The 27,689-nt window shown below is 38.6% G+C and overlaps 2 protein-coding genes across 2 annotated transcripts; one reads left to right on the top strand and one right to left on the bottom strand.

The window, feature by feature from the left end:
* Positions 1 to 12,915: 12,915 nt before the first annotated feature.
* Positions 12,916 to 21,004, top strand: LOC104438389 (ubiquitin carboxyl-terminal hydrolase 18). Its single transcript, XM_010051531.3, has 11 exons — positions 12,916 to 13,568; positions 14,492 to 14,636; positions 14,730 to 14,818; positions 14,955 to 15,040; positions 15,134 to 15,296; positions 15,432 to 15,555; positions 16,129 to 16,286; positions 16,388 to 16,472; positions 18,679 to 18,891; positions 19,295 to 19,356; positions 19,921 to 21,004. The coding sequence occupies exons 1-11, from the start codon at positions 13,216 to 13,218 to the stop codon at positions 20,525 to 20,527; spliced, it is 2,085 nt and encodes a 694-aa protein (XP_010049833.2). The 5' UTR covers positions 12,916 to 13,215; the 3' UTR covers positions 20,528 to 21,004.
* Positions 21,005 to 22,699: 1,695 nt separating this feature from the next.
* Positions 22,700 to 26,516, bottom strand: LOC104438388 (UDP-galactose/UDP-glucose transporter 7). The gene is made up of 7 exons (XM_010051530.3): positions 25,956 to 26,516; positions 25,309 to 25,414; positions 24,963 to 25,208; positions 24,749 to 24,859; positions 24,444 to 24,602; positions 23,667 to 23,810; positions 22,700 to 23,518 (listed from the first exon to the last, which is right to left on the bottom strand). The coding sequence occupies exons 1-7, from the start codon at positions 25,994 to 25,996 to the stop codon at positions 23,354 to 23,356; spliced, it is 972 nt and encodes a 323-aa protein (XP_010049832.1). The 5' UTR covers positions 25,997 to 26,516; the 3' UTR covers positions 22,700 to 23,353.
* Positions 26,517 to 27,689: the final 1,173 nt, after the last annotated feature.

Genomic DNA, 27,689 nt, shown 5'->3' on the forward strand with positions numbered 1-27,689 from the left:
AAATCAAATTCGAGTGATGTGGGATCAAAGACATGCCAAAATCTAGCGGAATCAGTTACTTGTAGCCTATTGACATGAAATAAGTTCATATAATTAATGTCTATATATATATTGTAATTCTTAGAAGAATGACTTTCAATAGAATTAGTTAAGTTGCATGTTTGTTACGAGAAAAATATGAACCTATAAATAAGGTTTAATGAGTATTCTAGAGACACTTTACAGCATTTTTCATTTTATATACAACTAACAAACTCGAAAATAGAATTTAAAATACATTTTTTTTTTACAAAAGATAGATGTTTAAACGAGGTGAAATTTTTTGATAGTGACAAAACTTAGGGTAGATAGAGTTTAATAGTGAAGGTTAAGAGGAAAAGGAGCCGATTCCAAAATTAAGAGGACCGAAATAACATTTAAGAAGATGCAATTGCAATGGATGAGAAAAATCGAGAGAATGATATGTGTCATATTCCTTTGCTTAATAAGATGATATGGGTTAGTTGACTTAAGTCGTGGTAGTTCGTACGTTTTCATTATTTAATGCTAACTAAACCATTCCAAGTAATCATTGGAAACTTATCTTTGTTTGAATTCGTACTAGGACCATTATTTAATGGCAATTCAAACTCAACCTGACGGGACAACTTATCAACGATCAATAATTGACTTAAGCTCCACCCAATATAAAACTTGAATATATTATATGTGCAACACATGACCCAGGGACTCCCCATGATCTCGAGTAAAATTATGTTGGATCACAGCTAACTATTCTAGGAATTTAATCTATTGGATTAAAGTGTTGTTTAATATGTAAATATTTTAACGCTTTCCCTCACATGTAAACTGGATTTTGACCTAAGACTAACACATAAAATATATATATAGGAGGCAAACAAAAGGTACAAAAAAGATTTGAACTCTAAACCTCTAAATTTAATCCTATGTATAATTTGTGAGATTGCTGTTAATTGTCCTAGAAATTTAAACCATTACATCAAAGCACGGATTAATATATGCTTAAGTTCCACAATCTCACAAACTATTTAACATGCCGCCTACCTTAGGTTCCAAAGTTTTCTTCGGCATTCACTAGAATTTTTTTGAACAAACTAATATGCTTGAAAGAATTATAATAATAGAATTAAAGTATTGTCTCACGCTTCAAATTTATAGTTCTCCACCGACCATATGTAGCTTGTACATGCATTTACTTAAATCGAACTAGAGTGGATTATTTAAATCTACTTTGCAAACGTGAGGTTAAACAACTCAATCAAGCTCTAACTTGGCATTGAAGCTAGGAAGTTGACTAGTACACAAGTGGAACTAGTTTAGTGGGCAAGTAGCTTGAAAGCTAGAGATGTGAACTTAATATATATCACGAATGTATCACGAGTCAATCATCTATGTATATACCAATAAAAGGTGCAAACATAATTTACAATATGATTATACAGAGTTCTTTTGTGATTAAGTTATTGGCGGTATGTCCTTAAGAAAAAGAATTATAAGCCACAAAGAGATTCCATAAGTATAATTATTCAAAAAGAAAATTAAATTAAAAATGACAATGCCAATTTAATGATAAGAGTTGTGACCCAATATTATTAAGGGAAAATTTCAAACAAAGGCCTAAAAAAAATCATCTTCTTAAAAGATGTCAATTTAATGATGTGAGATGCAACCTAATAATGTACTTTCAATTCGTGTCATTTCTCAATCGTCAATACTTACTATTATCAATGTGTCTAATTGTCAACTTATGTCTAAAGTTAGCCGAATGTCTATGTCGCATGACCCTCATTGATTTAGCATACTAAACCCAACTGAATGGGATTAGAGATATTACAAGTCAAATAAGTTGCGGTGAATGAATTATGTATTCAATGGCATGTAAACCTGTGAAGAAAGTACTCTGTGGTATATTTAATTGCTACATTTACATATTTGACCAATTGAAGTAGGTTGGCTGAACAGCACACTGCATGGAAAGAACTTGTAAGGCAATGCAATAGAGGAGGATAAATTCTTGAATGTTCTCCGTGCATGTGAATCTAATTCACACATCCCATTATAACAAGTGGACTTCATATGAAATTCACCAGATCCGATAGTGCATGTGAATTGAGCTCACACGTAGGTATGGATTTTTTTAGAAGACCCGCCCTTATGATGGAGACGCACTAAACACTCGAGAATTGACGTGGCAAAGCAGCACGAGTTGGACAGGTCCCGATCAGCCGTTCTCGATGAAATTCTACTGTTTTTTAAATGACATAGATGTTCAAACAACCATCGAGAAGCACCAATCATTGAGAAGTAACAGACTGAACTTCTGTATGTATGTACCACGCTTCTAATTGTCCTCGTAAACGTATTCATCGTGCATAAATAAGATTTAAAAAAACATGGAAAATAATAGGAAGTACGTTTGGCTCAGACAATGTTATTTTTCTGATGCTTCAACAATCGACATGAATGGGGTCAACTCTAAGGAAAGAGACTAAATTGACATATAAACGCAAATCGAGGATAAGGGTATCGTAACCATTTTGTTTAATGAAAGAGATGGGGACTGCATATGTTGCATTGATGCTAATGGTTAGTATACATCAATGTTGCCAAACGAAGGAAAGGCCGACTAGACGATGTCATCTCATAGCTAGCAAGGCCGTCTTTTGTACACTAGAAGCGAGTTGCACGATAGGTCAAATGTGACGGCTCACATCAATGAGGCTTGACTTTAGTTGGAGACAAAGAGATTATTTAGTAATTATTTTATTTTCAAGAACAATTTATATTTAGAAATGATTTTTTTATTCTATTTCCTAGATAAGTCTATGAGTATTTGAAGACATTTGGAACTGTCCAAAATTTATATTCTCATGATAGAAATGTGTTTGGTAAGATCTCAAATTCTTTTACAATTTAGAATTTTTTTATTTTTTTAATAATTTTATTATTTTCTTCTTTTTCATTTTCTTCTTCTCCTTCTTCCTTTGGAAAAGAAGAATAGAAAAGAGGGAAAAAATAGATTTAATTCTAAAGTTGTTCTCGGGAATAAAGAAATAACTTCTTCTTTTTTTTTTAATTTCTTGATCATGTTCCAAATCTACTCCTGAGAATAAAAAAGTTACCAAACGGATTTTTTTTTCAAGGAATAAAAAAAATAGAATTTGGTACTATTTGGCTAATTACCAAACATGGCCTAAACCCAATGCTCTTTCAATGCTACAACTGATCACAATTATGCAATTATGTCATGTGAAGGTAGACCACACAACTCACCAAAAATTGACGTGTAATCTGAATTCTTGTTTTTTCATATTGTCTTCCCTATATTTGGCATCCATTTGTACAAATATCGGGGATAATTATACAAAAAATCATTAAATATATTATACGAGTGGTCAATTCAATTCTAAACTTTTTAATTGTGTTGATATAATCCTAAACCTTTTTCACAATTTGTTAATGTAGTCCTGAACCTATTAATAATTTACCAATGTAGCTCTTTTGGCTAATTTTGGCTGGAATTATTAATATGACAACCCCGTTGACATCGTCATCCTATATAGCACAGCCGGTATATATATTTTTTTCCTTTTTTTCTTTTTTTTTTTCCTTTTTTGCCTCCATTGGACACCAACCTTCGACGAGGACAAGAACACCTTCGCCAAGGTGAGGCTTGCCCTTGCTTGATCTGGTGAGGGCGACCCTTGCTAGCCCTCATGAGGACATTTTGGCAACTGGTGGAGGGAAATAGGGCAAAATGAAAAATGAAAGGAAAAAAATTCAGATAATTTAAAAAAAAATTACAAAAATTATCTACATCAATACCAATTATGCCACGTAGGATGGCCAACGTCCACATTGGCGATTTCTAGCCATACTTGATTGGAATAACTATATCGGTAAATCGTCAACAAACTTGGCATTAACTAAGTCACAATACGATAGGTTTACGATTTTTTAAGGCAATTTTCCTCTAGATGCAGACTAGGAAAAGCTCATAACTTCAAATTCAGATAGCTAATTAGGCGGACATAAGTTGTGGCTAGTACAAAATATTAGAGAGCCGATCCTAATGATAACCAACTTCTCTAACTTTAATACAATAGATTATCGTGTAGAAAGACGCAATATTTTAAGGGCAACGCTTTCGTCGGGCTTTGCATTTGGGATTCCTCATGACCAGAAAGCTCTTTACTTTTAATCACTCTTATTTAATATTTTATTATCCCCCACGTTGCGCATCCAACACATGGTGGATGGAGCAAACCCTCGAGTGACCACTTTAAAGTAAAAGCCTCTCCTTCTTACCCCACATAAACAATGGCTTGGATCGAAGAGACAGAAAGATGGGCAGATAGAAAATTGAATTTTTATTCTTGGGTAACTTTTAATTAATTTCAGCGATGGCGATTGGCGAGAGGTGGATCTGATTAGGCAGACAGCTTTCCCTAATCCACGGTTTTGTAGGGCTTAAGTATCATCGGTGAGTGTGATGCAGCCCCCCCTTTTCGCTAGCTGTTCGATAGGGACAGCTTCAATGGACTCCCTCTATATGATCTAGGAAATTGACCGCATCATAAGAAATTAGCCCCAAATTGAGCTTTACAGTGCGTCAAATGGCTTATATAGGAATCGGGATCTCCTCTTTACTTCCGTTGGAAAAGCACACGAAAGTTTTAAGTGGCGGGAATCTATCGAGCACAGCTGCGTCTCCAAACCCTATTGCTCCTTATTCTATGCCTACACATGTACTCCATATAATTGCCCAAAACTATATAATATAATATCATATGTTTGTATATGGGTGTGCATTTAAGTCCCTTTTCCAAGAGGGTACCCGGTTCACTATCAACCAAGCGTCCCTATTTCTTATTTCGGATGCAATTCCCCGCACTTGGCATCAAATGATTCATCGAGATGACGCGATGCGCTGGTGAATCTATGGGCTAAATTTGCAGCATCCAAGAGTAGCATTTTGCCTAAACAACCAATGGAAACGACAATGACTAAATCCTCATACGTGATTTCGATAAAGAAATATTACCTAAGTCAAATTAAATGTAAGATTGTTTAAAATCACTATTAATTATTCTAAAAGTTTAAACTGTCAAATGAAAACGTGATTTATTATTATTCTAATACTCTCACTCACATTTAATTTGATTTTTTTGTCCAGTACTAAGTATTGAATATATTTAATTAAGAAAGCAAATGGAGTCTAATAAGATTTAAATTCAAAGTTTCCAACTCTTATATTATATATTGAGTGATATTAGGCTTCTCTCATCTCAAAAGTTAATTCTAAATATGTTAAAATCTAACTTGTTTTGCTAATGATATTGGATTCTCCTTTAGATTGATGTAAGAAGTTGGGTTAGGGAGTGTCCAAAGACGCTGGCTATATATGACACGAATAGGAAAGAAATTTCCGGGTCGGCGGGGGCAGAATTTGATGGTGGGTCCAGATTGCGCCACCATCGCTTGGCGCCTTTCTTGGGACAGCTCATTCCAATCATCATCCTTCAATCATCAAAACCCAAACTCAATGCATGGGAATGTTGTAATTACTTCCTTTTTCCCCTTTCACTTTTCAAGAATAGAAAAATGTCCCGTGAAGAATTATTTCGATTTTCAAAGCCGCTAAAACCTACCGATGATTATCGTTAATATCTTTGGTAGGAAATCAATGAAATTTAGCTGTTACTATTCAATTGTCATCAAATAATTTGATTCCTCTATTTTCTACGTTTAAAACTCAACGCTCGATTTTTTAGCAATTAAAATTCACTTATATCAAATAAATCCTTAGTTGATAGTTGATACTATAAAACAAGAAAACTATGCATTACAAATTTAAAAAAGAAAAAGAAAAAGAAATCTTCTTATTTCAATGGACAACCTATATATATCCACATTTATTGTAATATATGGAGGTCAACGAAACGAATCAGTGTATTTGTAATGAGGTATATTATTCATCATTTCTCATGTGGTCAACAAAAGGACTACGTGCTTTCATGATGAGAGAGTAGTAAAGCGTGACCAGGTCCAGAATTATGATTGATCTTTTCATTGGCTCTCTTTTCTCTTTCTTTTTTGAAACTCTTTTTTTGGACCCGCCCCTGTGGCCATTTTTACGAGATATGGAAGTGGACTGCACATGGTACGATTTATTCCTGTTTTCTTTTCTTCGTGGTTAACTGGCCACAAGTGACATGGGAAATTCTAATTCTTGGGTGTTCAAATACCAGTTTTATGCATTCATAAGCTAATTTTATAAATACAACTTTTTTTTCTTTTGTTAAGAAGTAAATACTGATTTATAAGCAGGTGTGCGTCGGCAATTAATCCCTTGACTTCTCAAAATGTGAAAAAGGATGATAATAACATGGTTGGATGAGTTTCCTCTTATCTGGGATAGCTTTCTCAAAAGCAGTAAGTAGGTGGAAAGGGATCGGCACAGTATTTAACATATGTTAGATTAAATAATGTGCCGCTGAGACATGTTTGTGTATACCCTTTTACGTGATTAGCTACTCTTTGTCGTAATAAGTGCGTTTTCGCAAGGTACTATAATAAAGGGAGACCAAATGTATGTTTCTGCTTACATCTTCCCATACTAGATAAGATGGATCAAGATCTCCATCTAGCATGTAGACCACAAACCATATTTAGAAAGAATAGCTATGTTTTAGCTTCATCTATACATCATAATTTATACAAGAACCCTTATCGCAATTTGCCCAGACGGTACAAATTGGAAAATGGGATTCATCAATATACTTATGCTCTTTAGAGCTTTCCTTTAAGTTAGGTTTTGTACATATAGCCACCATGTACCAAGTGCTGATGGAGGGAAAAATAGCCAAAAGTTCCTTTAATATACTATTGATTCGCCATGGTTGGACAATCCTGTTGCTAAAGTGGAACCAAGGAAACGTTCCGTACACGCATAGATGCACTGAAGAGAGACACTTAGATCGGAGGATTGATTTAACCCACAAAAATCAAAGACCCAACATCACTGCCAGAAACACCGGAAGCACCAAAGGGACAGCTTGGTGACAAAATGCGAATGGACCCAACATCGCCCCCACTCGAGTCCTCTCCATCTCTCTTCTCGACGTAGGTTTTAATTAGTGCCTTCGACTGTGCATTCTAATGTCAGCTTCTCGCCTACTCACGATGAATCGGTGATTGGCCGCCTTCTGCACTTACTCGTTCGCGGTAGTATGCACCTCGTTCCCATTTCCTTAGGGTTGAAGATCCTTCTTGATCTTGCTTGGTCCACTAGAACCTCGCTAACCCCGCTCCTACCTTCTTGCAACGTTCTACATGCCAAGCAGTATGATCTCCCTTTGCCTTCTTCGATCATACGGTTTGTTGTTCGTGCAATTTCATCACGAGCTTCCAAATCAACCACGTGACAGGAAGACTAGTGTTTCAAACTTTAGAGTTCGATACCCTTTTTCGCCACCATGTACACGACCGTAGTAAAATGAATCTAGGTCCGGCCTCATGTATTCTGTAAATCAAAATCTCATTTGCATTACTCTTACATAAATACGAACAGCATTCCGTTTAATAGTAGGATAAGATAAGGGTCCACTGACCAATTCTCCTTGACACTCCCCTATGTCGAATATGGTTTGACGAGATTCATTCATTGCCCAAAACCAGTCCACAGATTTGTTTCTCTGGCTTGAGGTGCACATCCCATCAACAGTAAAATCGTCGGCCAGTTCTTGTTTCGGAAAGGGACGAGAAAGAAAAGATATACAAAGAGGGAAGTGGGTAACATCACTCCGTGTTTTCTTGCTCATTCCCATCTACCTCTTTTGGCCACCTCGGCCTCCTCTATTTTGGAAACTCGTTAGTGTCAATATAATACAAGGTACGCTAATTATTGATCCGGACAAATAAGATGCAAGTCACTTTCAATCACTCCACGGGTCGCTTTCGTTTCCTAGTAACACGCAAAGGGTGGTAACGCGACTTTCCCTAGGTATAACAGAAACTTCAAAAGCTCATCCCACTGAGAGATTGGGTGATTCATTGTCGCTATTATTCAGCAGTGTCATCTTAATTATCAGCATGCCATTGTTGCATAATCTAATCGCAATCAATCATGATTGATGGCAGCCTTTTCTTCCTCCTCAAAAAGGAAAACTGGCCGTGCCTTCTATATTCAGGTTGTCCGATACACAGCTAGATGAATAGGGCTAAAGTTTGCTTAAAGAGAGTGGGCAACTGCTTGTCAAATTAGGGCAGGACAGAGAGGAGAAGCGTAGAGCAAGGGATGATGCACCCATTGATTTGTTTAGAAAGGAACTTGGGTGGGGAAGAAGAAGGGGAAAAAGCCTATTGGGAGAGAGCATGTGCCGTTCGGTCCGATAGATTCTTCCTTACCTGGGACAAATAATGATCCATAAAAGGCGAGGCAATGATGTTTGCGAATGAACCGTCGACACCCACATTAGAAAGTCATATGAATCCACTCGAGGAAAAGCTGATTGCTCTGCAATTCGCTTTACAGATGGGTATGGACAGTTAGCTTTGTGGGTTAGCTGCTTTTAATGAGCAGTACAGACATGATGTCTGAACTTATAGTATAAGGGCTGAGCATGTGAAGAAAGAAGTGAGAGTGGGATGCGACTTTTGCCTTTCCAAGTGCTTTGAACATACAAAAGATTGGGGGGACTCGAAATAAAGTTGTGGCATTTTCCTCTAAAAGAAATAATTAGGTAAAGAGTACCAAATAATAATGAACTTGAAAAGATGCACACCATGGCATACTTTTTTCCACAATAAGACACATGTAAGTTAAGAATAGTGCTTAATGATCATGGCAATGAGAAAAAAGTTTGTATTGAAAGCTTATTTCAAAGGTATTCATCATGTGAATGAAATCCAATAATTTCTAAGCATTTATAATGGTTGTGCCTCACTTATTCAAATTCATAGCGACTGTACTAACAAGTTTATAGCACATATATATAAATTTGAAGTCGATAGTAAGAAAAATATGTAAATTTTCCTTTCTTTGCCTAACTAAATGGCTTGTTTTTGCCTAGACTTGATCTACCATAGATTGAGCGATTTGAATCATAAGTTGTGCGGTTCCATATGGGACCTACCAAAAAATTAACTCGAATCACAATAGATCAATCATAGCCAAGGACTTTAGCTCACAACAAATTTACAAGGCCCGCCTTATGGCGTCCAAGTTGAGAGACGCCCCAGCTATCCATGGCACGGGATGTGAGAAGGAGACGGGCGCACGAGACAACTTTCTCGAAGGAACTCGGCCGAATAGTGGCGGTCATGTCGGCCCATGATGTCCATAGAAAGGACCAGTCTCCAGATTCTAAAATCTTGGCTTGGGCTAACAGAAAGAGCTTCTTAACAATGGCCCTCGGGCTTGTGCTAATGTTAATGTTGGGCCACAGAGGCCGATGTCTTATTGTCAATTTAACACGTCACGGTATTAACGCTCTCCCCATTGTTTTCTTTCTCCAAGGAAATATTTCATGGGCCTAGCCCAGTTAAGAATTTGGATATTTAATGGGCAAACCATGTATTATTACACAAGAATGAAAAAATCAAACCGAATCAAACCGATTTGTCTGAATAAAGTGAATGGAAATCACCCGGACACACAATTTCAGTGAAATCAAACTAAATCGAAGTATACTCATTCTTGTCTAATTTAGTCAATTCCTAATTTAGTCAATTCCAATTCAACCTAAGACAGTTTTCCCCTTTTTATTCTTTCCCTACCTTTTTCTTGCTAATTTCTTGAACTCATGACTAGAACAAACTCGTAAGAGCTGGCGAAGAGTACTACTTTCACGACAGAAACACGATGGAAGTTGCGATGAAATCAGATAATGAAATGAAAACCGAAGCCGCTCGAAACATAAACGGCAAAAGACTTGACTAAAATACACGGGATTCGACTTTCCCATTTCGGTTCGTTTGGTTTCCGACCAGGAGACCCACCCAAAACACGCAAGAGAAAAAGTCTTATTGAATCCAACCAAAGCCATAGAAAATGAGAAAACGGTTTTTGTTGTGATTGAATTCAATGACATAATCTCACGAAAATTGAGAAAATGACTACAAAGTCTAAAACATATTATACTTACGTCAATTCAGAATATTAATCTTTTCATCACGACAAATTAGTTTTCAATATTTTAACGATTTGTTAATTTAGTCATGGACATTTCAATTATACTAATTTAGTCCTAAAACTTTTAACGATTTTTCATTTTAGTTCTAAATATTTTGATAATTTATTAATTTGGTCATTCTAGACAATTCTGATCGGAAATTATACACACTGTAGTTTAGTCAATGTCTAGTGTCAATGTGATATGTCCGAAACTAACATAGACATTTTTAAAAGATTTTTATTTTTATTTCTTTTCCTTTTTTAAACCACTCGCCCAGTTTGGGCAAGCATTACAACATCAACCAGGCAAGAGTCACTGGTCTTGGGTTAATGAAAAAAGAAAAGAATAAAAGAATAAACAAATTTAGAAAATAGTTAAAAATTGAAAAATTATTCACATTAATAATGGACTTGCCACCTACAATGGTTAGAGTTGACTATAAACCATCATATCAGTAATTTCCAATCAAAGTTGGTTGAAATTATTAAATTGACAAATTATCAAAATATTTAAGATTAAATTGGTACAACAAAAAAGTTTTATAACTAAATTGATAAATAATCGAAAGATCAAGACTGAATTAATACAAATACAATATATATTCGGGACTTTTCTAGTAATTTTTCTCCGTGAAAATTAGTCATAGAGTATATTTTAATATGTTGGACCTGAGCAGGTCCTTAAACTGCTCCCTCCTGAAATTGGATATCCCGGGAGGACTTCCCCTCACAAGCCATTTAAAGGCAAGTGAGAGGAAGTAGTATGGGATAACATCCCCATTGGGTATCCCGGCCAAGCCCCGCAAGGGGTTAGGGACCCACCTAAGATCCCCGCGATGAAGCCGCTGGGTGAAACATTCCAGACGCTTTATAGGGAAATGACTAGGCCAGACTCGGTCTAACCGATGCTCTGGGTGGCTGAATTAATACAAATACAATATATATTCAGGACTTTTCTAGTAATTTTTCTCCGTGAAAATTAGTCATAGAGTATATTTTAATATGTTCAATATTAAGGGAATGTTACATAAATAAATAAATAAAAATCCCTCGTGTGATTCTTCTGGTCGCTCGTTCCTTCCATTGGTAAAAATTTACCCGTCAAATCAATAGATCGCACCATCAATGCGCAAACATTCGGTAGGAAAAAGGAGAGTGGGAAGAGTTCAGAAGCAAATAATATGCCCTTCGTTATTCCCCGTACCCCACCAACATCACCACCACCGCCACCTTCCACGGCTCCCTCCTCACCTTAAAATTGCTATCCGATGCTTGCTCCATTCCGCACGATTCCGGACATGCTCCTCGGCAACGCCAAGCTCTCGATTCTACCAGGTAATCATGAGCTCGACAGGTTAACGTCGAAAAGGCCAAAAAAAAAAGAAAAAAGAAGAAGGTAATTTCGTCTCTTAAACCTTTTCCTAGTCTTAATGATGACATCAGAAAAAGAAGCAAAATCACCATAGCCACACGATGGTACAGCACTCATCAGCGATATGATGTTTTAACTTGGCAAATTCCATCTTTCCCGACTGCTCAATTGTCCAATCGTACTTACCTTCAAGATAAATTCGCTCGTGACCTCACGCACGGCATAAGTCCCTCTTGACTTTTGCACGGCCAGACGGCATCCCTCCTTATCACTTTAGCCATGAAAGTGATAATTTTGAACTTGAGTAAATCCTTAAATTATTTCGTTTTGATCATTTAGATTTGGACATCCCTGAACATAAAACACTTAGAAGGTACTCAATAAATATATCGTACCAAATTAGGAATAGAGATAAAGTCTTGCAGGCACTAAAATATTAAAATAAGCACCGCATATTTCTTTATCGCTTTTGCATGTTCTTACGGCATCATTCTTTATCAATTTAGCTATAAAAGTGATATTTGGGCAGCTTTTGTGTACATCGGATCGATCCACCACCCATCTTGCTTAATATGAAAGAAGCTCATAATGTACGGGCATAATCAAATATTTGTGTCGTGATAGTAAACTTTTAAGAATGTATCATACCAATTTGCTTACTTATAGCTTTTGGCCTAATAACTACTCACATAACTTTATTTTTGCAGGTACGCAAGCATCTAAATAGAACCTCACATCGAGAAAAACCAAATTCCCTTGCCCCGCACCTCACTCATTCTAACATTTTTCCAGTTTGAATGTGTTAGCAAACAAGAGAATTTAGGATTTGTGGGATGGAAATTTCTAGAAAGGAAAATGATGTTCTTATATAGCAAAAATCAACGTGAATGTAAATGTCCACAATTTCCTCTTAAAGTAAAACTAGATTATCATTTTCTGATCTTCGCATATAAATGATTATTAATTGAAAAGTAAGATTATTTTTTAACAATTTGCCGTTTCCAAAAGACGTATAAATGATATATTACTTTTCATTATGATAATATCTTTTTAGTACTTACAACATAAGAAAAGCATTATAACATCGTCCGTGGAATCATCTAAAAAAAAAGAGAGAAATTTCCTAATTTAACCAAAGCAAAAAAAAAGGGAGTTCCCAAAAGAAGAGGAAAGCGGAAAAAACCAGCACCCGCGCGACGCTATTTCCTCTTCTGGAGAGAAAAAGCCGCAAAGGGCAGGCCCTCGCCATGATAAAACTCCGTTTCGAAGAAAAACCCAAATTTAAAAAAAAAAAAAAAGAAAAAAAAAGAAAAGAAGTAAGAAACGCGAACGCAAACGCAGAGGAAGCTAAGAGCAGCTGCAATAGAAATTTCCCGGAGGTTGCTTTTAATAGCGAAGAAAACCCCTGTGTTCCCCAAAATCCCAAATCAAAAATCATCCCCCACCCCCGATTAACCCTAATCCCCTCTTTCCTCCCCCGCATTAACCCTCCAATCTCCAATCTCCATCTTCTTCATCTTCTCCATGAAGGTGTAGCTCGATTCCGATCGAGGCACCGCCCCCCCGATCAATCCGTCGCGCGGAATTCGGCCTTTCGGCCTCCTTCGACTCGCGGCTCCTCGGCCTGCCCCCGCCGTCGTGATCGATGAAAACCCTAAGGACGGGGCGAGAGTCGCAGCATAGCATGCATGTTTTGGGATTCACGCTGGATCTGTATTGGCTCCTCCAGTTGGTGTTCACCTTGTTCCTCATCTCCTTCGGCCTGATCCAGCTCCTCAAGAGCACCGCCTCCAAGTACTTCGAGGTCGAGGCCAGCTTCGAGGGCGGCGGAGGAGGAGGAGGAGGACCCCCCAGCTTCCACAGCACCGACCGCCACCGCCTCCGCGGGAAGACCATGCCCGGCGCCCCCGCCGACGCCGCCGCCGCACCTCCTGTCTGCGCCGTCTGCGGCGAGAACGGCCCCAAGAAGTGCTCCCGCTGCAAGGCCGTCCGGTACTGGTGAGTCCTCCTCCGCGGCCGATTTTGGTTTCGATTGCGCCCTTCTTGTTGTGAATTTCGCGTTTTGCTCGTTTCCAATTACTGTCCACCTCTTTCAGCGGTCGCTATTCGATTCGAAGGCTGCTAAGTAGGGATTTTTGTCCGTGAAGATTCAATTTGTTCTTTTTATGTCAGCTGTGAGATTGCAATGAGCATATGTAGAAAGGTCGTACCTTTCTTTAGGTATTGATGGATTTGTGGAGTAGATTGGCAATACTCATAGCAAAGTCTTTGTTTGTTTGTTTCTTCTTCTTTTTTCTTTCTTTGCTGCAGTCTTATACTTAAATGTCTAAATGCAACGAATTAACAGTAGAATGACAGTACGATCGCCAGTCGTTGTTTTAATCGTAGGTTATTTGTTCCCACAAATTCTGAGACGGAGTAACTTTTAGTCTTGTGAGGGATACATGCTGTTGGTTTAGGAAGCATATTTGGCAAGTCAGAGTAGTCAGAATCTAGTCATGTCGTGAGGATAGTTTCCTCATTTCTTTGTTAAGATTCCATTGGAGTTGTTATTCAGGATACTCACCTTGTTTACTCCAAATTGTCATCCTACTTTTAGATACTTGTCGACTATGTCGAGCTTAATCTATTTTGCCATCATAAAGAGATTAATGGGTGGGTGGGCCAAATACATTAAGTCAGTACATGGTGAAGCCAATGACTACATGCCCATATCTGGTGCGCTCTAAGCTTTTGTTCCATATTTGTATATTATTATGGGTGGGCCTTTGTGTATATAGGTTTAAAATGGATGTTAGTTCTGATGCCTATTCTTTATATATGATTATTGCCAAATTTGTTAGTGCTGGGTTTGTTGGATGGTCTTTGATACTAATGGCATCAAGAAGATTCAAACAGTTTAGATTTCATTCTTCATGCAGCTCCCAAACATGCCAAGCAGCTCATTGGAAAAGTGAGCATAAATTAAAGTGCAAAGTTTTCCAGTCATCATCTAAGGTAGTTTCTGCAGAAGCTTCCCTGGTCACCCAAAATGGAACTCCCAAGCCAATTAAACTGATAAAAAAGGTGAATTGTTGGTAAATTCTTTTTAGTTCATGCCTCTGCAATAAAGATTATTCCTTTTTGACTAAATAGTCCTGATTGGCTCTTTAATTTCAGATCCTCTTCCCATATGAGAAATTTGTGGATCTTTACAACTCCGAAAAACCAGGATTTCCTCCATGTGGACTGATAAATTGTGGAAACAGGTTCACATATGGCACGCGATTTCATTTTGCTAGAGCTTTTAATCCAAGATATTGATTTCACCAACCAGCATCTGTAAAACAAAAAATTATTTTGTGTCTGTGTTATACTAACTATCCTAAAACTATCCTTGTGCAGTTGCTATGCTAATGTGGTTCTACAATGTCTTGCATCCACACGGCCCCTTGTTGCCTATCTTTTGAATAAGGGCCACAAGAAAGAATGTAGGTTCTTGAATTTGATTGGTGATTTATTCTCTGTTTACGGTATCTTAGCTGAGGTCAATTGTTGATGTCACGGTTGCTGTTGCTTGTCAGGCCGACGTAATGATTGGTGCTTCCTATGCGAATTGCAGACCCATATTGAAAGAGCCACCCAGAGTCCTCATGCTTTTTCACCAACCAACATCTTGTCACGTTTGCCGAATATTGGTGGTAATCTTGGTTATGGAAGGCAGGAGGATGCTCATGAATTTATGAGGTTTCCTGCTATGTCACTTTAATTTGATTTAATTTTGTGGTTTGAACCAATGAGAACACGAGAGACACATTGCATCTCAGCATCATTGGTACATCTGATTCTTAGCTATGGTAAAATTTTACCCTCTCAATGCAGGTATGCCATTGATACAATGCAGTTAGTCTGCCTAGATGAATTTGGCGGTGAAAGGGCTGTCCACCCAAGTGCTCAAGAGACAACCATTATTCAGCATATATTTGGCGGTCACTTGCAGTCTCAGGTAATGCCTTTAAATCCAATCCAGGCTATTTTGTTTCTTATTGCTTGGTACTGTAAGTATATTCTGATTTGGTCCAGTTCCTAAGTAAGCTGATATTTTCATTCATGCTAAGATGTTGCCATTTATTTGCCAAAGACTTATATCTTAATGGCATCACTTCCCAAGCATGCTGATGCTTTTATTCCTGCTACCTGTCTTTCACAGAATTAAAGCCTTTATATTTCTTAAAATGAGACTGATGTATAACTTAGGTCTGATTATGGTTTCTTTGGAAAGATTGAATCAGTTCTGTGCATGCTTTTTTTATAGGGCATAAGTGATGATATCTAGTAATAATCATGAGAGACCATTGTTATTCTGGTTAGTTTTCTGGAAATGGTTCACTGTAAGAGTCAAGATCACCTGCATATGTTGTGAGACTTTTGTTTTGAATGAATAATGGGACATTTACTGTCTATCTGGTATACTTTTTCTCCTCATGATGCTTTCATGAAATCTACCTTGGCCTTTGTTGTGGCTTGTATTTTTATTTTCTTTTGATTGTTTGACTGTGTTGTCATTGCATATTTCCAGGTTATCTGCGCAAACTGCAATAAAGTCTCAAACCAGTATGAGAATATGATGGATTTAACTGTTGAAATTCATGGTGATGCTGGGTCTTTGGAAGAATGCCTAGAGCAATTTACTGCCAAAGAATGGCTTCATGGGGATAATATGTATAAATGTGACGGGTATGGTTGTTTTCCGTCTTCTCTGATACTTTATGCCTTGTCAATTATTTGCAGACCTGTTGAGGCTTTTCCTTGGTTGATTATTCCTCTCCATTTTGCAGATGTAATGACTATGTGAAGGCATGCAAGCGTCTAACTGTACGAAATGCTCCAAACATTCTAACAATTGCCTTAAAAAGATTTCAGGTCTGTATTGTTTCTTCTTGTTCAACTATGCAGAGCTGACTTTATAATGTTCACATGGTTTAACATGGACATCTTGCCTGAATTTCTAACCTGTTTGTATGATTTCCTTGGGCATTACACATCTAGGTAAAATTTTAAGTGATTCTCATAGTTTTTCACCCCAGATTTTTAGTTGGCCATTGTTTTGGTCCTCATAATTTACACTCAAAGGTTTCTTTTCTGGCTAGCTGAAGAGAGAGTTTACATTTCTGCATGTCATGATGCACTATATGCAAAATTTTAAGGGTCATACTTGCATGCAGCATTCAAATAGTCTCTCAGAAATGTGCCGTCTGGGATGTCACTAACACATTTCTAGTTTCAAATGGCTTGCATGTAATGCTATGGTTCTTGGCTTGATTTATCTGTTGAAACTCTTCATTTTAAGCATTTAAACTCTCGTTGCCTTAACTCTGCTTTAGGCTCGTCTATATTTGCTTCCTTTAGTGCTAAACAAAACAAAGATTTTATTCTTTTATAAATCAATTTCTTCTAATGTTGGAAATGGATCGTATAAAATTTCAGATAAGCATAATCCTTTTTGCATGCTTGTTTGAGAATGCATATGCTCTCTTATTGTAAAATCGTATGTATCAGTTTAACTGATTGAATAATTACAGTTATAACCAAAATTCTATTTTAAGTTATATGGTTTGGATTCCAAATGAAAAAAGAGTTTAAAGAACCTAATTGCAACCAAGTACAAAATTAAAATATGCAATGGCATACAATAGGTAATGGTGCAACTTGTTGAAAAATTATGAAAATTCATATAATTTGCATCCACCTACCAATCTATGTAATGATATGTTGAGAAATTTGAAAATACAAGAATTTGATAATTTTCACTTTTTTAATAGTTCAGTTGAGGGGCATTTATGTAATGTAATTACTGGGAGTGAAGAATTTTGTATTTGATACCAAAATGCCCAAATTAAAGGCAAGTAACTTCATTTTAGCAATTGACAAAATTTAAGTAAATCCCTGAGTGAAGCACATATTGCACTTAAAGGCCGCTGTCTCCATTATATTTTCTAAAAAATAGAGAAATTTCATGGATTTATGCTGTTGAATAAGTTTGTCTGAAGAACTTTAAGAAAACATTTGTTGGTCACGCTTGCACATTACAGAATGACACGGGCTTGGGTTTATTTATTTACTAGAAAACTGCCTCCACTATGCAGCGGGACAAAATAACCAAAGTAATATATCGATTAATGGAAAAGAAAAATGTTTACATATATTTCATCTAACCTCAAAATGTTTGCTTAAAAATAGACAAATGACATATCATCTCTCGTCATATTTTCAATTTTCCAATGGTTTTAACATTCTTGTACATAGTAAGCAAGGTTGGCTAAATCATAATTTATTTCAGCCAACAGAATAAGAAAATAATGTACGCGATGCAAATTTAAGTTATCATTAGAACAAGATTGATGATTGATTATGGAAAAATTAATGTTATAAGCATTGAAGTAGTGAGCTCTTTTACCTAAGTCATGAGAAAAGCATGACAATCTTATTTCCTTGAGTTTTGTTTGGAAATATATAAGAACAAAAGTACAATCCTAGCCCAAAAGATAAGTTAGGATAATAAAAATGGAAAGATAAATTTTTCTTTTAATAGATCGTATAATTAATAAATAAAGAGTAGAACAAAAAATAATTAAATAAGGAAATAGTGGATTACCTTACTGTTTTTTGGTCACATTATCTTATGTTCGTTGGGGAAAATAGGAAATGACCAATATTGTAAAAGGAAATGAAAAGGCAAAAAAAAGAAAAGAAAAAAGGGCTGGAGGCACCTCTAGTGCATATATATATATTATTTTTTTTAAAAGAAAGAAAAATGACATTGAGGCCAAGAAGATTCAGACCTGCGGCCTGTGTCTTATAAATGTGGCCCATGTAGGACCAAACTGACCAATCACAAGACGTGGCGAATTCTGATGCAGGCCGGGTCTTCTCTCTTGGTGCTCCACTTTAGTGTTTTTAAAGATTTTACATGGACTTGATATGATGTTTCTGGATATTTATCTTTAGGAGTTTTATTGAGAAGATTGTTCAGAACCTATGTGACTCAAATTTGAGTATTCTTTCCAGTTCTTTAGTTAGATTTGCAAGCTTTACCTGTGGTATTAAAGTTGTTGGTTAACTTATGCAGAGTGGTAGGTTTGGGAAACTCAATAAGAAAGTAAACTTCCCTGAGACTCTAGATCTTAGCCCTTACATGAGTGAAGGTGGAGATGGCACTGATATCTACAAGCTTTACGCGGTTGTCGTCCACGTGGATATGCTGAATGCATCCTTCTTTGGTCACTATATTTGCTACACAAAGGATTTTTCTGGAAATTGGTATCGAATTGATGACTGTAAGGTGGGGACATCTCCCCCTCCCTCCCTCCCTCCCTCCTTCTCTCCCCCTTTATCTTAGTCATGCTAAAAATTTTACTGGAATGTTTACTGCTCAATTTTCTCATCGTTCAAAGCCAACAAATTTTTCTAGACAAAGATATGATATTAGTTCCAAATTGCTTATTTCTTGGGTTCTAGTAAATGGCTAAAGACTTGATAACATGATGGATTAAAAATTGTTGACCTTCTACTACACATTTACTTGGTGAAATACTGGTCAATGAATTGGGCTTTCTTGATATAATTGTGTAGAGGATGTGTGAAAGAAATCGTCTACATGTTTTGGGCCAATTTACCTATTGCAAGTTCCTCTTCCTGATTCTATATTCAAATTTATTTTAGTTTTAACTCTGCAACATTGGCAGGTTACAAGCATTGGATTTGACGAGGTGCTTTCACAGGGTGCATACATGCTCTTATACAGTCGGTAGGCCTCTCTTCATCTATGAATCATTTTCTGGTCATAAGAGTGATGCCTACCATCTGGCGGGGTTGATTATTTTAGATTGAGCAGTTACCCTAATTGAGCAGTATACTCAGAAACGCTTTTTGTTTAGGCCTGATAATTTGTTCCTGAATAGCTACATCTCTTGATAGGCTAATGGCCAGCGCTCCTTGTAAGAGAGAGCGTTATGGAAGCTGCAACTGAGGAGATCTTTCTTGCATTTGTTTAACAAGTGTTAATGAGAGTGGTGGGACCTATGTTGATTAAGGATTTAACTTGAGTCTAATAAGCTCATGTGTTTGTTGTTCTGTAGTTTCCAGAAGTTAGTCACATGTCCACTTTTGATCTCTTTTATGGGTGGCACTAGACAAACATGATCTTTTACATAAAGTAATTAAGTCATCCATGTAGAAACAAACTATTTGGTCAGCCTTCGTAACTGATTATGTGTTTGAACCTGTTCATGCATTCAAGTTGAGGCACAATATCTTCCAGGACTTAAGTATATGACTCTAAATTGGGCTGCATGTCTTGTCTGCGTGGCAGGGTTTCTCCCCGACCCTCATGTCTGATGACTCCTGAAATCTCTGCGGAGGAGAATCATCATAAGGTAGGAAGGGAAATAGCACGTTGCACTCAAGATCAATATGAAGGTTTGGTGTCTGTAGATGGCAATTCAGATTCTGGACATTCTAGTTGTGAAGCGTTATCCATTAGAAAGGATTTTCAAGATGATGGAGCAGAGCTGATGGATATCGATGTTGAGAAAAATTCTGTTTCACAGAAAATTCCGAACGGTGAGATAGATTCGTTGGTTGGCCAGAAGGTGAGAGCTGCGACACACGTGAATGTTGAGGAGACAGATGAGATCAGCCATAAGATACCTTTGTACAGTCCGAAGATCTCCTGTTCTGAAAACGGGCCATCTGCTGCACACAGTTCTAATGCTACCAGGGAAGATGGAGACGTGGATATGGTAAATCTGGAGTCACGGTCATCCATTGCAAAGGATGGTGCGGTTTATTGCAATGGACACAAGGATTTACGAGTAGTTTCTGCCGCCGCCGATCTTGACAATAATCTGACAGCTGAATGTTCTCGCGGTATAAGTAGATACCAAGAGGACCATACGAGCAATGGCAAAATGGCTTGAGTTCAGTCCTAAAGGGATTGGAAGGAAAAAATAAATTGCCAATGGTTCCCGTCAAAATCAGGTTTTGTTGTTCCCTCTTGTAAGCTAGTAATGTCTCCCCAACGTCATGGTAAAAGGGAAGTTGGGTTTTCTTAATTTTTTTTTTCCTCTTTTCCGGGATTTAATTATTTTCGTAAATCTCGGGTCTTTTACTATCATTTTTAGTTCACTTACGGAAGAAATATCGTCTAGTGGCTTGATAATCACAGGCAATTCATTCTTCACTCCCCTGGGGTTATAGTATAGTTGCAGTGGCTGCGATTCACAGAGTCTGTCAAGTGTATCATGTATCGATCTGGTCATGCATTAGTTTTTTGTCGTTGGGCCCCATCTTGAAGAGGCCATGAGCAAGTTTTGTAATGGACCCTTCAGGGTATGAATCAACCATGGGCACGGTGGTAAAGTAAAATATCGGCCCGCCTGCTGCTTTTTGGCCCATGGTAACCTGGGTTATCATCTCATTTGGTTTTGTGGGCGAATCAGAGCTCATTTAGGTCCCCGATATCTTATAGTAGTGCATAGGTTTGCTGGGCATCATGGATTTGGGCATAATGGGCCGGAGAGGTACGGTTCAAGCCCAACTCGCTGCATATTGGGCCTTTTTGGTTGGGCTATATTGTCTCTCGTCTTATTGGGCCTACATTTTCTCAGTTTTGGTCAACTAGCTGCTTCTCGGAGTTGATGGGGGGCTAGCATGTTTTCCGTCTTAGTGGCCCACAATAGCGCATTTTGTCCCCAAATATCTCGTGCTTGGGCCTGGGAGAGGATGGTCTTAGGTCTTCGTGGGCCTAGATGATTGCCTTTGACTTGATCTTATACTTTTGGGCTTGAGAAAGGGCCCCCACATATGCCTAAACCGAGGCCCATATTAGAGCCCATTTAACGACCAACCGAGGGATCAAAAACTCACTCTTGCCATTTTGGGCTTTAAATGGACCAATAAGGCCCAATATCTGGCCCACTTCGGCTAAAACCCGGCCTATGTTAGGGCCCATTTGAGGCCCAGCTTTGGTACAGGAAACTCGACCCTAGGCCCAAGTTCATGGATTAAATGGGCCCAAGTTCGAGCCACGTTCATTCCAAATAGAAGCCCAGATACAGCCCGTTTCCCAAGCCCCACACTGGGCCCAGTTCAATACCTACATGGGCCTAAAGCCCAAATAGTGGCATTGGGCCCAAATTTTAGGTTTGGCCCAGGAAAGCTCCGACATGGGCCAGATAAGCCCAAATATGGGCCCATATTGGAGCGCAGCCCATCCATGGCAAAGAGAACTCGACCTTTGGTCGAAACTTCGGGCTTAAAATGGGCCCAACAAAGCTGAAGTTTCGGCCCATGTCGGCCCAGATGTTGCTTTACATGGCCAGGCCGAGCAACATCATTTCCATCCTGGGCCTTGATGAGCCCAAACCGAGGCCCAAACTGCCTAAGCCTAGTTGGCCTGGGTCATTCGGCTTAGTGGGCCTGAACAGGCCCATTTTGGCTCAAGTTGCTAAATTCGGATTATTGATCTGAGGGAGCGTTCTTTTGGGGCTTATAGGGCCTTCCTGAAATCATTTCGGGCCCTCTCACTCGACACCGTGTCCCCTTTGCTGGGGCAGGTGCTGCTTTTGGGCATTCTAAAGCTGGGCCTTCATATTTTTTTACATGAGCCATCTGGGCCCCAAAATCCCACATTTAGGTGAGCTGGACTGCAAGTCTTTGAGCTAAATGGACATGGTTTGGGCCATTTTCGGCCCAAGTGGCTTTTGGCGGTTGCGTGGGCTAAATTTGCTTGTCCTTTGTCCTTAGTGGGTCTGAACTGACCGAATTTCGGCCGTATTGCTCCTTTCGCGCCTTGGTGGGCCGAGCTAGCTCGTTTTCTGGCGTCTTTGTTTAACGGGTCTGCGGGACGCAATTTGGGCACAAATCACCCATTTTCTGCGTCGCCTCACGACAGTGCCTTTCTCTCTCTCTCTCTCTCTCTCTCTCTCTCTCTCTTTTCTTTTAATATATATAATTCCGCTGTCCTGTCAATTTGTTTTTTCAACTTCTACCCCACAACAGCTATAACGTTCTACTCATTTAACTAAAACAAAATTTAAGGCCTCTACTTTCGACGCATAAACATCATTAACTTCACCCCTAATAAAACATAGTCTAGTTAAACATTGCATTTACATACTTACGGCTAAGCATCAAGCGAATGACAGAGCTCATTATCTGCCCTGAGGAAAATTTGACTGACGAGCTGCGCATGAATTGAGCTTCAACGTTTGACTCAGACCAGAATCGTTGATCTTTGGATTACACTCGATCAGTCCAATAAGCACAAACAGGCTACGTGACATGCCTCGTGTAATGCATGCCTTCTCCAGGAGAGCTTTCATACCCAGATACACTAGCCAACTAATTATCTAAAGATAAAGGGTCCATTCAACTTAGGGTACCCTATCCCATTTCCTATGAAAATTATGCTTAAAGACCAATAATATTGAATAACAAAAGCAAGACCTCTGCAAATCAAGAAAATTTTAGAAAGAAAAAATAATGATCAGCAACTTAGACCGACTCACATGGGTGCTCTGGGAATTGAACCTAAGCAGAATGGCGGACCGTAATAGATGCCACCGACTGCGTTGTGTGTGCAAGCTCCCAGGGTCGATTCTGCAAAGGAACAGCATGGTGACAATTAGATTCAATTGCTAGTTGGACTTCCTATAATACAGCACACCATGAAAAAGGATCCATCGGTTGACACGATCTCTGGCTGCAGACTTCCAGACTTGACATCTCTTTTTTCTTCATTTTTATTTTTTGTGGGCCTCAAGATCTGTCATCGTCTTCAGTTGCTTGCTCTTCTTTTGCTGATATTTTGCGTAGGAGTACCACACACCCCCAGCAGTGTTAATCATCAAGCCAGTCACATTTAGGGCATGTACTTGCACGCCACCCAGCAAGACAAAACCAAGAGTCTGCATGATAGGGCAGATTTTTTATGTCGTGCATAAGCGAACTTATTGCAGGGTTAGGCATTCTATTAAATTGGAAGGAAGAAAGTGTAAAAATGAAGAATATCTTTTCATCAAATAATAGCATTGGAACTAAAGGTATTCTACATACCGTGGAACCAACCCCTTTGAGGACTCCAACTATTGTTGTTGTGAGGGCAGAGTTGACAATGGTACACAAGAACATGGTGAAGTTGAGAACAATCCCCATTATTAGTGAAACAATGAGCAGCATCAAAAAGGATAGTGAATTACTCTGCTTGTAAGACAAATAGTTCCATTAGTCAAAGCTATCATGTAGGTATATTGAAAGATATCTGTCCAATCCTCAGTAGAGGTAGTTCCCATGAACTCACTATGATAACCATCTCATTAGTGATAATTATGGAAATGAGAAATACTAGTTTTATCAAAATATCTAGAATACACTGGAAAAGATTTCACTTTTCATTTTCCTTGGAAGTCTCCAAGACTTGTTCCTCATTTTCCTTCCACATGTTTTTGAATCTTGCTTTATCTAATGTCTTTATTACACACGTTTGTTTTCTCACATCTAGCCAAAGAGCACATGCATGCGTATGTAAAAAAATTGTGGAGAGAGAATGTTTAAAGATTCAGAATAGTTTAAGAAATCAATTTAAAACATTGCATGATGAACGAGATTGAATGTAAACTTTTAAGGATTTGTGAATTATGCACATTACAAGGCTAGTTAGTGTCTGGGACCTTGATTGCTTCTAATTTGTCAGAGTCTAAATGTAGCTAAACCAATTCAGGATACAGCCATGGTCTGCTAAAATAAAGTGAATTCGACAATCCAAATTGTAAATAGTTAAAAGATCGAGGCAAGAGAAAAAAGCAAAGAGAAAGAAACGAGGAAGAACCTAACCTTTGCAATCAACAATGATAGGGAATTTGGAAACTCCCCTGTGGCAATGATAAGAAAAAGCAGGACTGGAAGAGAGAGAAAACTGTTGTAAAACATTATCTCGACAGATGAAAGTCCATCTTCTGCACCAGACCTCTCCACTAACACAAGGTACATAGTCTGCATTAATGTAAGTTGCTATTAATGGGCTCAAAATCTTAAATACATCTTTATAAAATTGATCATTATCCTTTTTCCAATTCTGAGATTCAAAGCAAAATAAGAGTATCGAAATAGCCATATAAAGGTGGAAATCAAGCTCAAACCTGAAAAAACACAGAAGTAAAGGCCATGCTATATCCATAAAGATCAAAAGAAAAGTCTCCGATGGCTGCGATGAGACATCCAGCAGCAATCAAAAGAACAGAGAGAGTAACCTGAATTATGACATGAGAGTCCATGTTAAAGCATTAAAGCACTTAAATATAGGTTGAAAAGGCCAATACGAAAATGTTTGAGCCAAAAACTGAAAAACCACACCTGTGGAGTAGGTGTTCCCTTTCCCCGAAAAAATCCAGCTACCAGCACAGCAAGTGGTGTGAGCCTCTTTATTGCAATATACATAGGGATATTAACTCCTTTCAAACTTGCTAAAGCGAATGCAACATTCGCATTGTAAAATAGTGAAACCAGGAGGAGCTTTCTTGCAGTTTCCCAGTTCACTCCTTGTGCTTTTATGTATCCTGCGACTCTCCCGAAGTGAATAAGCAATGCTGTGGCCAATTGCTGAGGCACACCACAAATTAGAAAGTTATGACATTACGACACTCTCCATCACAAAAGAAAATTACAAATGTGCTCAACCTCCTTCCCTTTTGAGAATTACCTGTAAAGTAAGAAGGGTCATCGAGTTTGAATACTGCATCAGAACTGCCTTGTTAATGAAGACCATGGCCATCGAAGCGATCCCATAAGACAATGCAGCAAAAATACTGCAACGACATATTCACAAGGAGCTAACGTAAGACAATGCTCAAAGGTACCAAAACTCAAAGACGGCTGACAAAAATACTGAAATTACTTTTTTTATTTTTTTCCCCCCAAACTCGGGAAACGATATTGGATCATGGAAGATCGGCAATGCCGGACGATCGCTCCAACTTAAACCACAAGATTTACAAGGACACGCAAGCAGAAAGGCATTTCGGCAAACCATTTCTATCACAGCTAAAAACTAGTGTAAAAAAAAAAAAAAAGCAATGACGAAGAAAGCATCAGTTCAACACATCGAACAGGCAACAGTCGAAAAAGCCGACGCAGCTCGATTCTCTAAAAACCCTGCGAAAAAGGCAACGGCACGAAAATGCAACACCACGACAGACGCAGCATCGGGCGAATCGAATGGAGTAAATTCTTAACAGATGCGAAGACGACGATCTGGAGGTCAAAGGCATGGCTCGATTCACTCCAAAAAAAAAACGCAGCAGATCAATCGGCCGAATGCAATATCCGATCCACGAGAGAGAGAGCGACCTTAAGAATGGAGATGCGTCGGAGTCGCCGCGGTTATCCATGGCGGAGGCCGAGGCCCGAGACGAGAGGAGCACGCGACGCGCTTATACCTTCGGGACGAATCAAAGGCAGCTTCACGCCTCGATTCACGGCCGATTCCCCATGGGAATGCGCGCCGAACACGCAGCCGCCCGGATTCACGGATCGACAACTCTCGCGAAACGGCGGAAGCGGAAGCGGAAGCGCCGCCGCGGCGAATTCAAAATGCAGGATCCGATGCGGATCGATCGGTCTGATCGAGTCGAGCGGAGAAGAGATCGCAGGGGAGGAAATCTTACGACGGAAGCAGGCGGGAGCGGGAGCGAAGTACAAGGGAGGAGAGGAGAGGAGAGGAGAGGAGAGAGAAGCTTCTAGGGCTCCTGGATCGGGAGCTGGTCTGGCCTTTCCGTGCGGAGCGGATTGAAAGGTAAGAGAGATGTGGGGAGCCTGGCACTGGCAGCGGCAGGGGACTTGTCTAAACAAACGACTGTCTCCTGGAGTGACAGTGAGCGAAAAGTGCGCTTCTGTCAAAAGTGAGTCGGCCTCTCTGACTCTCTGTCCCCCTTGGGATCTCAAAGGCTTCTTTTGTGACTATCCTTTACATTTTTAATTTAATTTTTACAACTTTTAATTTATTCAATATAATCATTAAATTTTAACTCAATAAAAAAGTCAATATTCAATTTAATCCCTAAATTATATGAAGATATTCAATATTATATTTTTATTTATTCGAGTTTAATGATAATATTGAACATTTTTACATATTTGAGAAATCAATTAAACATATATCAAAATTTTAAGAATTATATTGAACAAATTACACATTATCGTTGGATTACAGTTTATAGACCACATTATACATTATGAATTATTTATGTCATTTTTCCCTTCTTTTTTCTCTCATCCCATATGGCCCCAATACATCTCATTTTTTCTCTTTTTTCTTCTTCCTATTATCTTCAATACATGCCGATTTGTATCAAACTTACGGAATACTTGTGTCATATAGTTTCGGATTCCAATTTTTTCTCCATGAATTAATTTAATGTTCGAATGATTAACTCATGCTGTGTCAATTATTGCTACCTCACTTAGGTCTATGGGCAAGTTGAAATTAATTGACAGTGGTATCACATCTAGATAAACAAGGTCTCTTGTTTTTAAAAAACCGCAAAAGCTAAGGTGGGGGTTGATGGTTCAATTTGATATTGCCATTATATGTCGACAATACAAAGTGATAAATGCTGTTCTAGCATTGCAACAAGAGAAAGAGATGTGCCTTGAATGCACTCGAGAAATTACTATGACTTAATTTTAAGTATAGATATACATAAAAAGAAAAAATGGCCGCTGGTGTATGAACACAATGTATGAACAAGGACCACGGGCTATATGTTGATGCTGAGAGGCAGATTGCTAGGACTTGCTGTGTTAGTGAAATGCTTCTCGGGTCATATCAATAGTTCTCTGAAACGAGCTGGGCGGGCAAACATCCGCAATCTTCACCACCACCGTCCCGCCTCCGATGCATTGATTTGGATCACCTGACTTCGTCACGCCGACACAAATGACTTGGTCGTATTGGCCACAAGCTCCACCGTCGCCCCAAAGTTCTTCACTCACTCTCGCTATCACCATATACCTGCAACAAGTAGTGGCTGCTGTATTTGAATCGAACCGCATGCATGAGGTGCGCAGACTGACTCACATCAC

Source organism: Eucalyptus grandis, chromosome 3 (genome assembly GCF_016545825.1).
Source record: "Eucalyptus grandis isolate ANBG69807.140 chromosome 3, ASM1654582v1, whole genome shotgun sequence".
Classification (NCBI taxonomy): Eukaryota; Viridiplantae; Streptophyta; class Magnoliopsida; order Myrtales; family Myrtaceae; genus Eucalyptus; species Eucalyptus grandis.

Coding starts and splice junctions, on each gene's coding strand:
- LOC104438389 (XM_010051531.3), top strand. CDS start 13,216: ATGAAAACCCTAAGGACGGGGCGAGAGTCGCAGCATAGCATGCATGTT. Junction 15,041..15,133: donor TAAGGGCCACAAGAAAGAAT/GTAGGTTCTTGA, acceptor GTTGCTTGTCAG/GCCGACGTAATGATTGGTGC. Junction 18,892..19,294: donor ATCGAATTGATGACTGTAAG/GTGGGGACATCT, acceptor CAACATTGGCAG/GTTACAAGCATTGGATTTGA.
- LOC104438388 (XM_010051530.3), bottom strand. CDS start 25,996: ATGGATAACCGCGGCGACTCCGACGCATCTCCATTCTTAAG. Junction 25,209..25,308: donor TGACCCTTCTTACTTTACAG/GTAATTCTCAAA, acceptor GGTGTGCCTCAG/CAATTGGCCACAGCATTGCT. Junction 23,811..24,443: donor TATCATTGTTGATTGCAAAG/GTTAGGTTCTTC, acceptor TCTTACAAGCAG/AGTAATTCACTATCCTTTTT.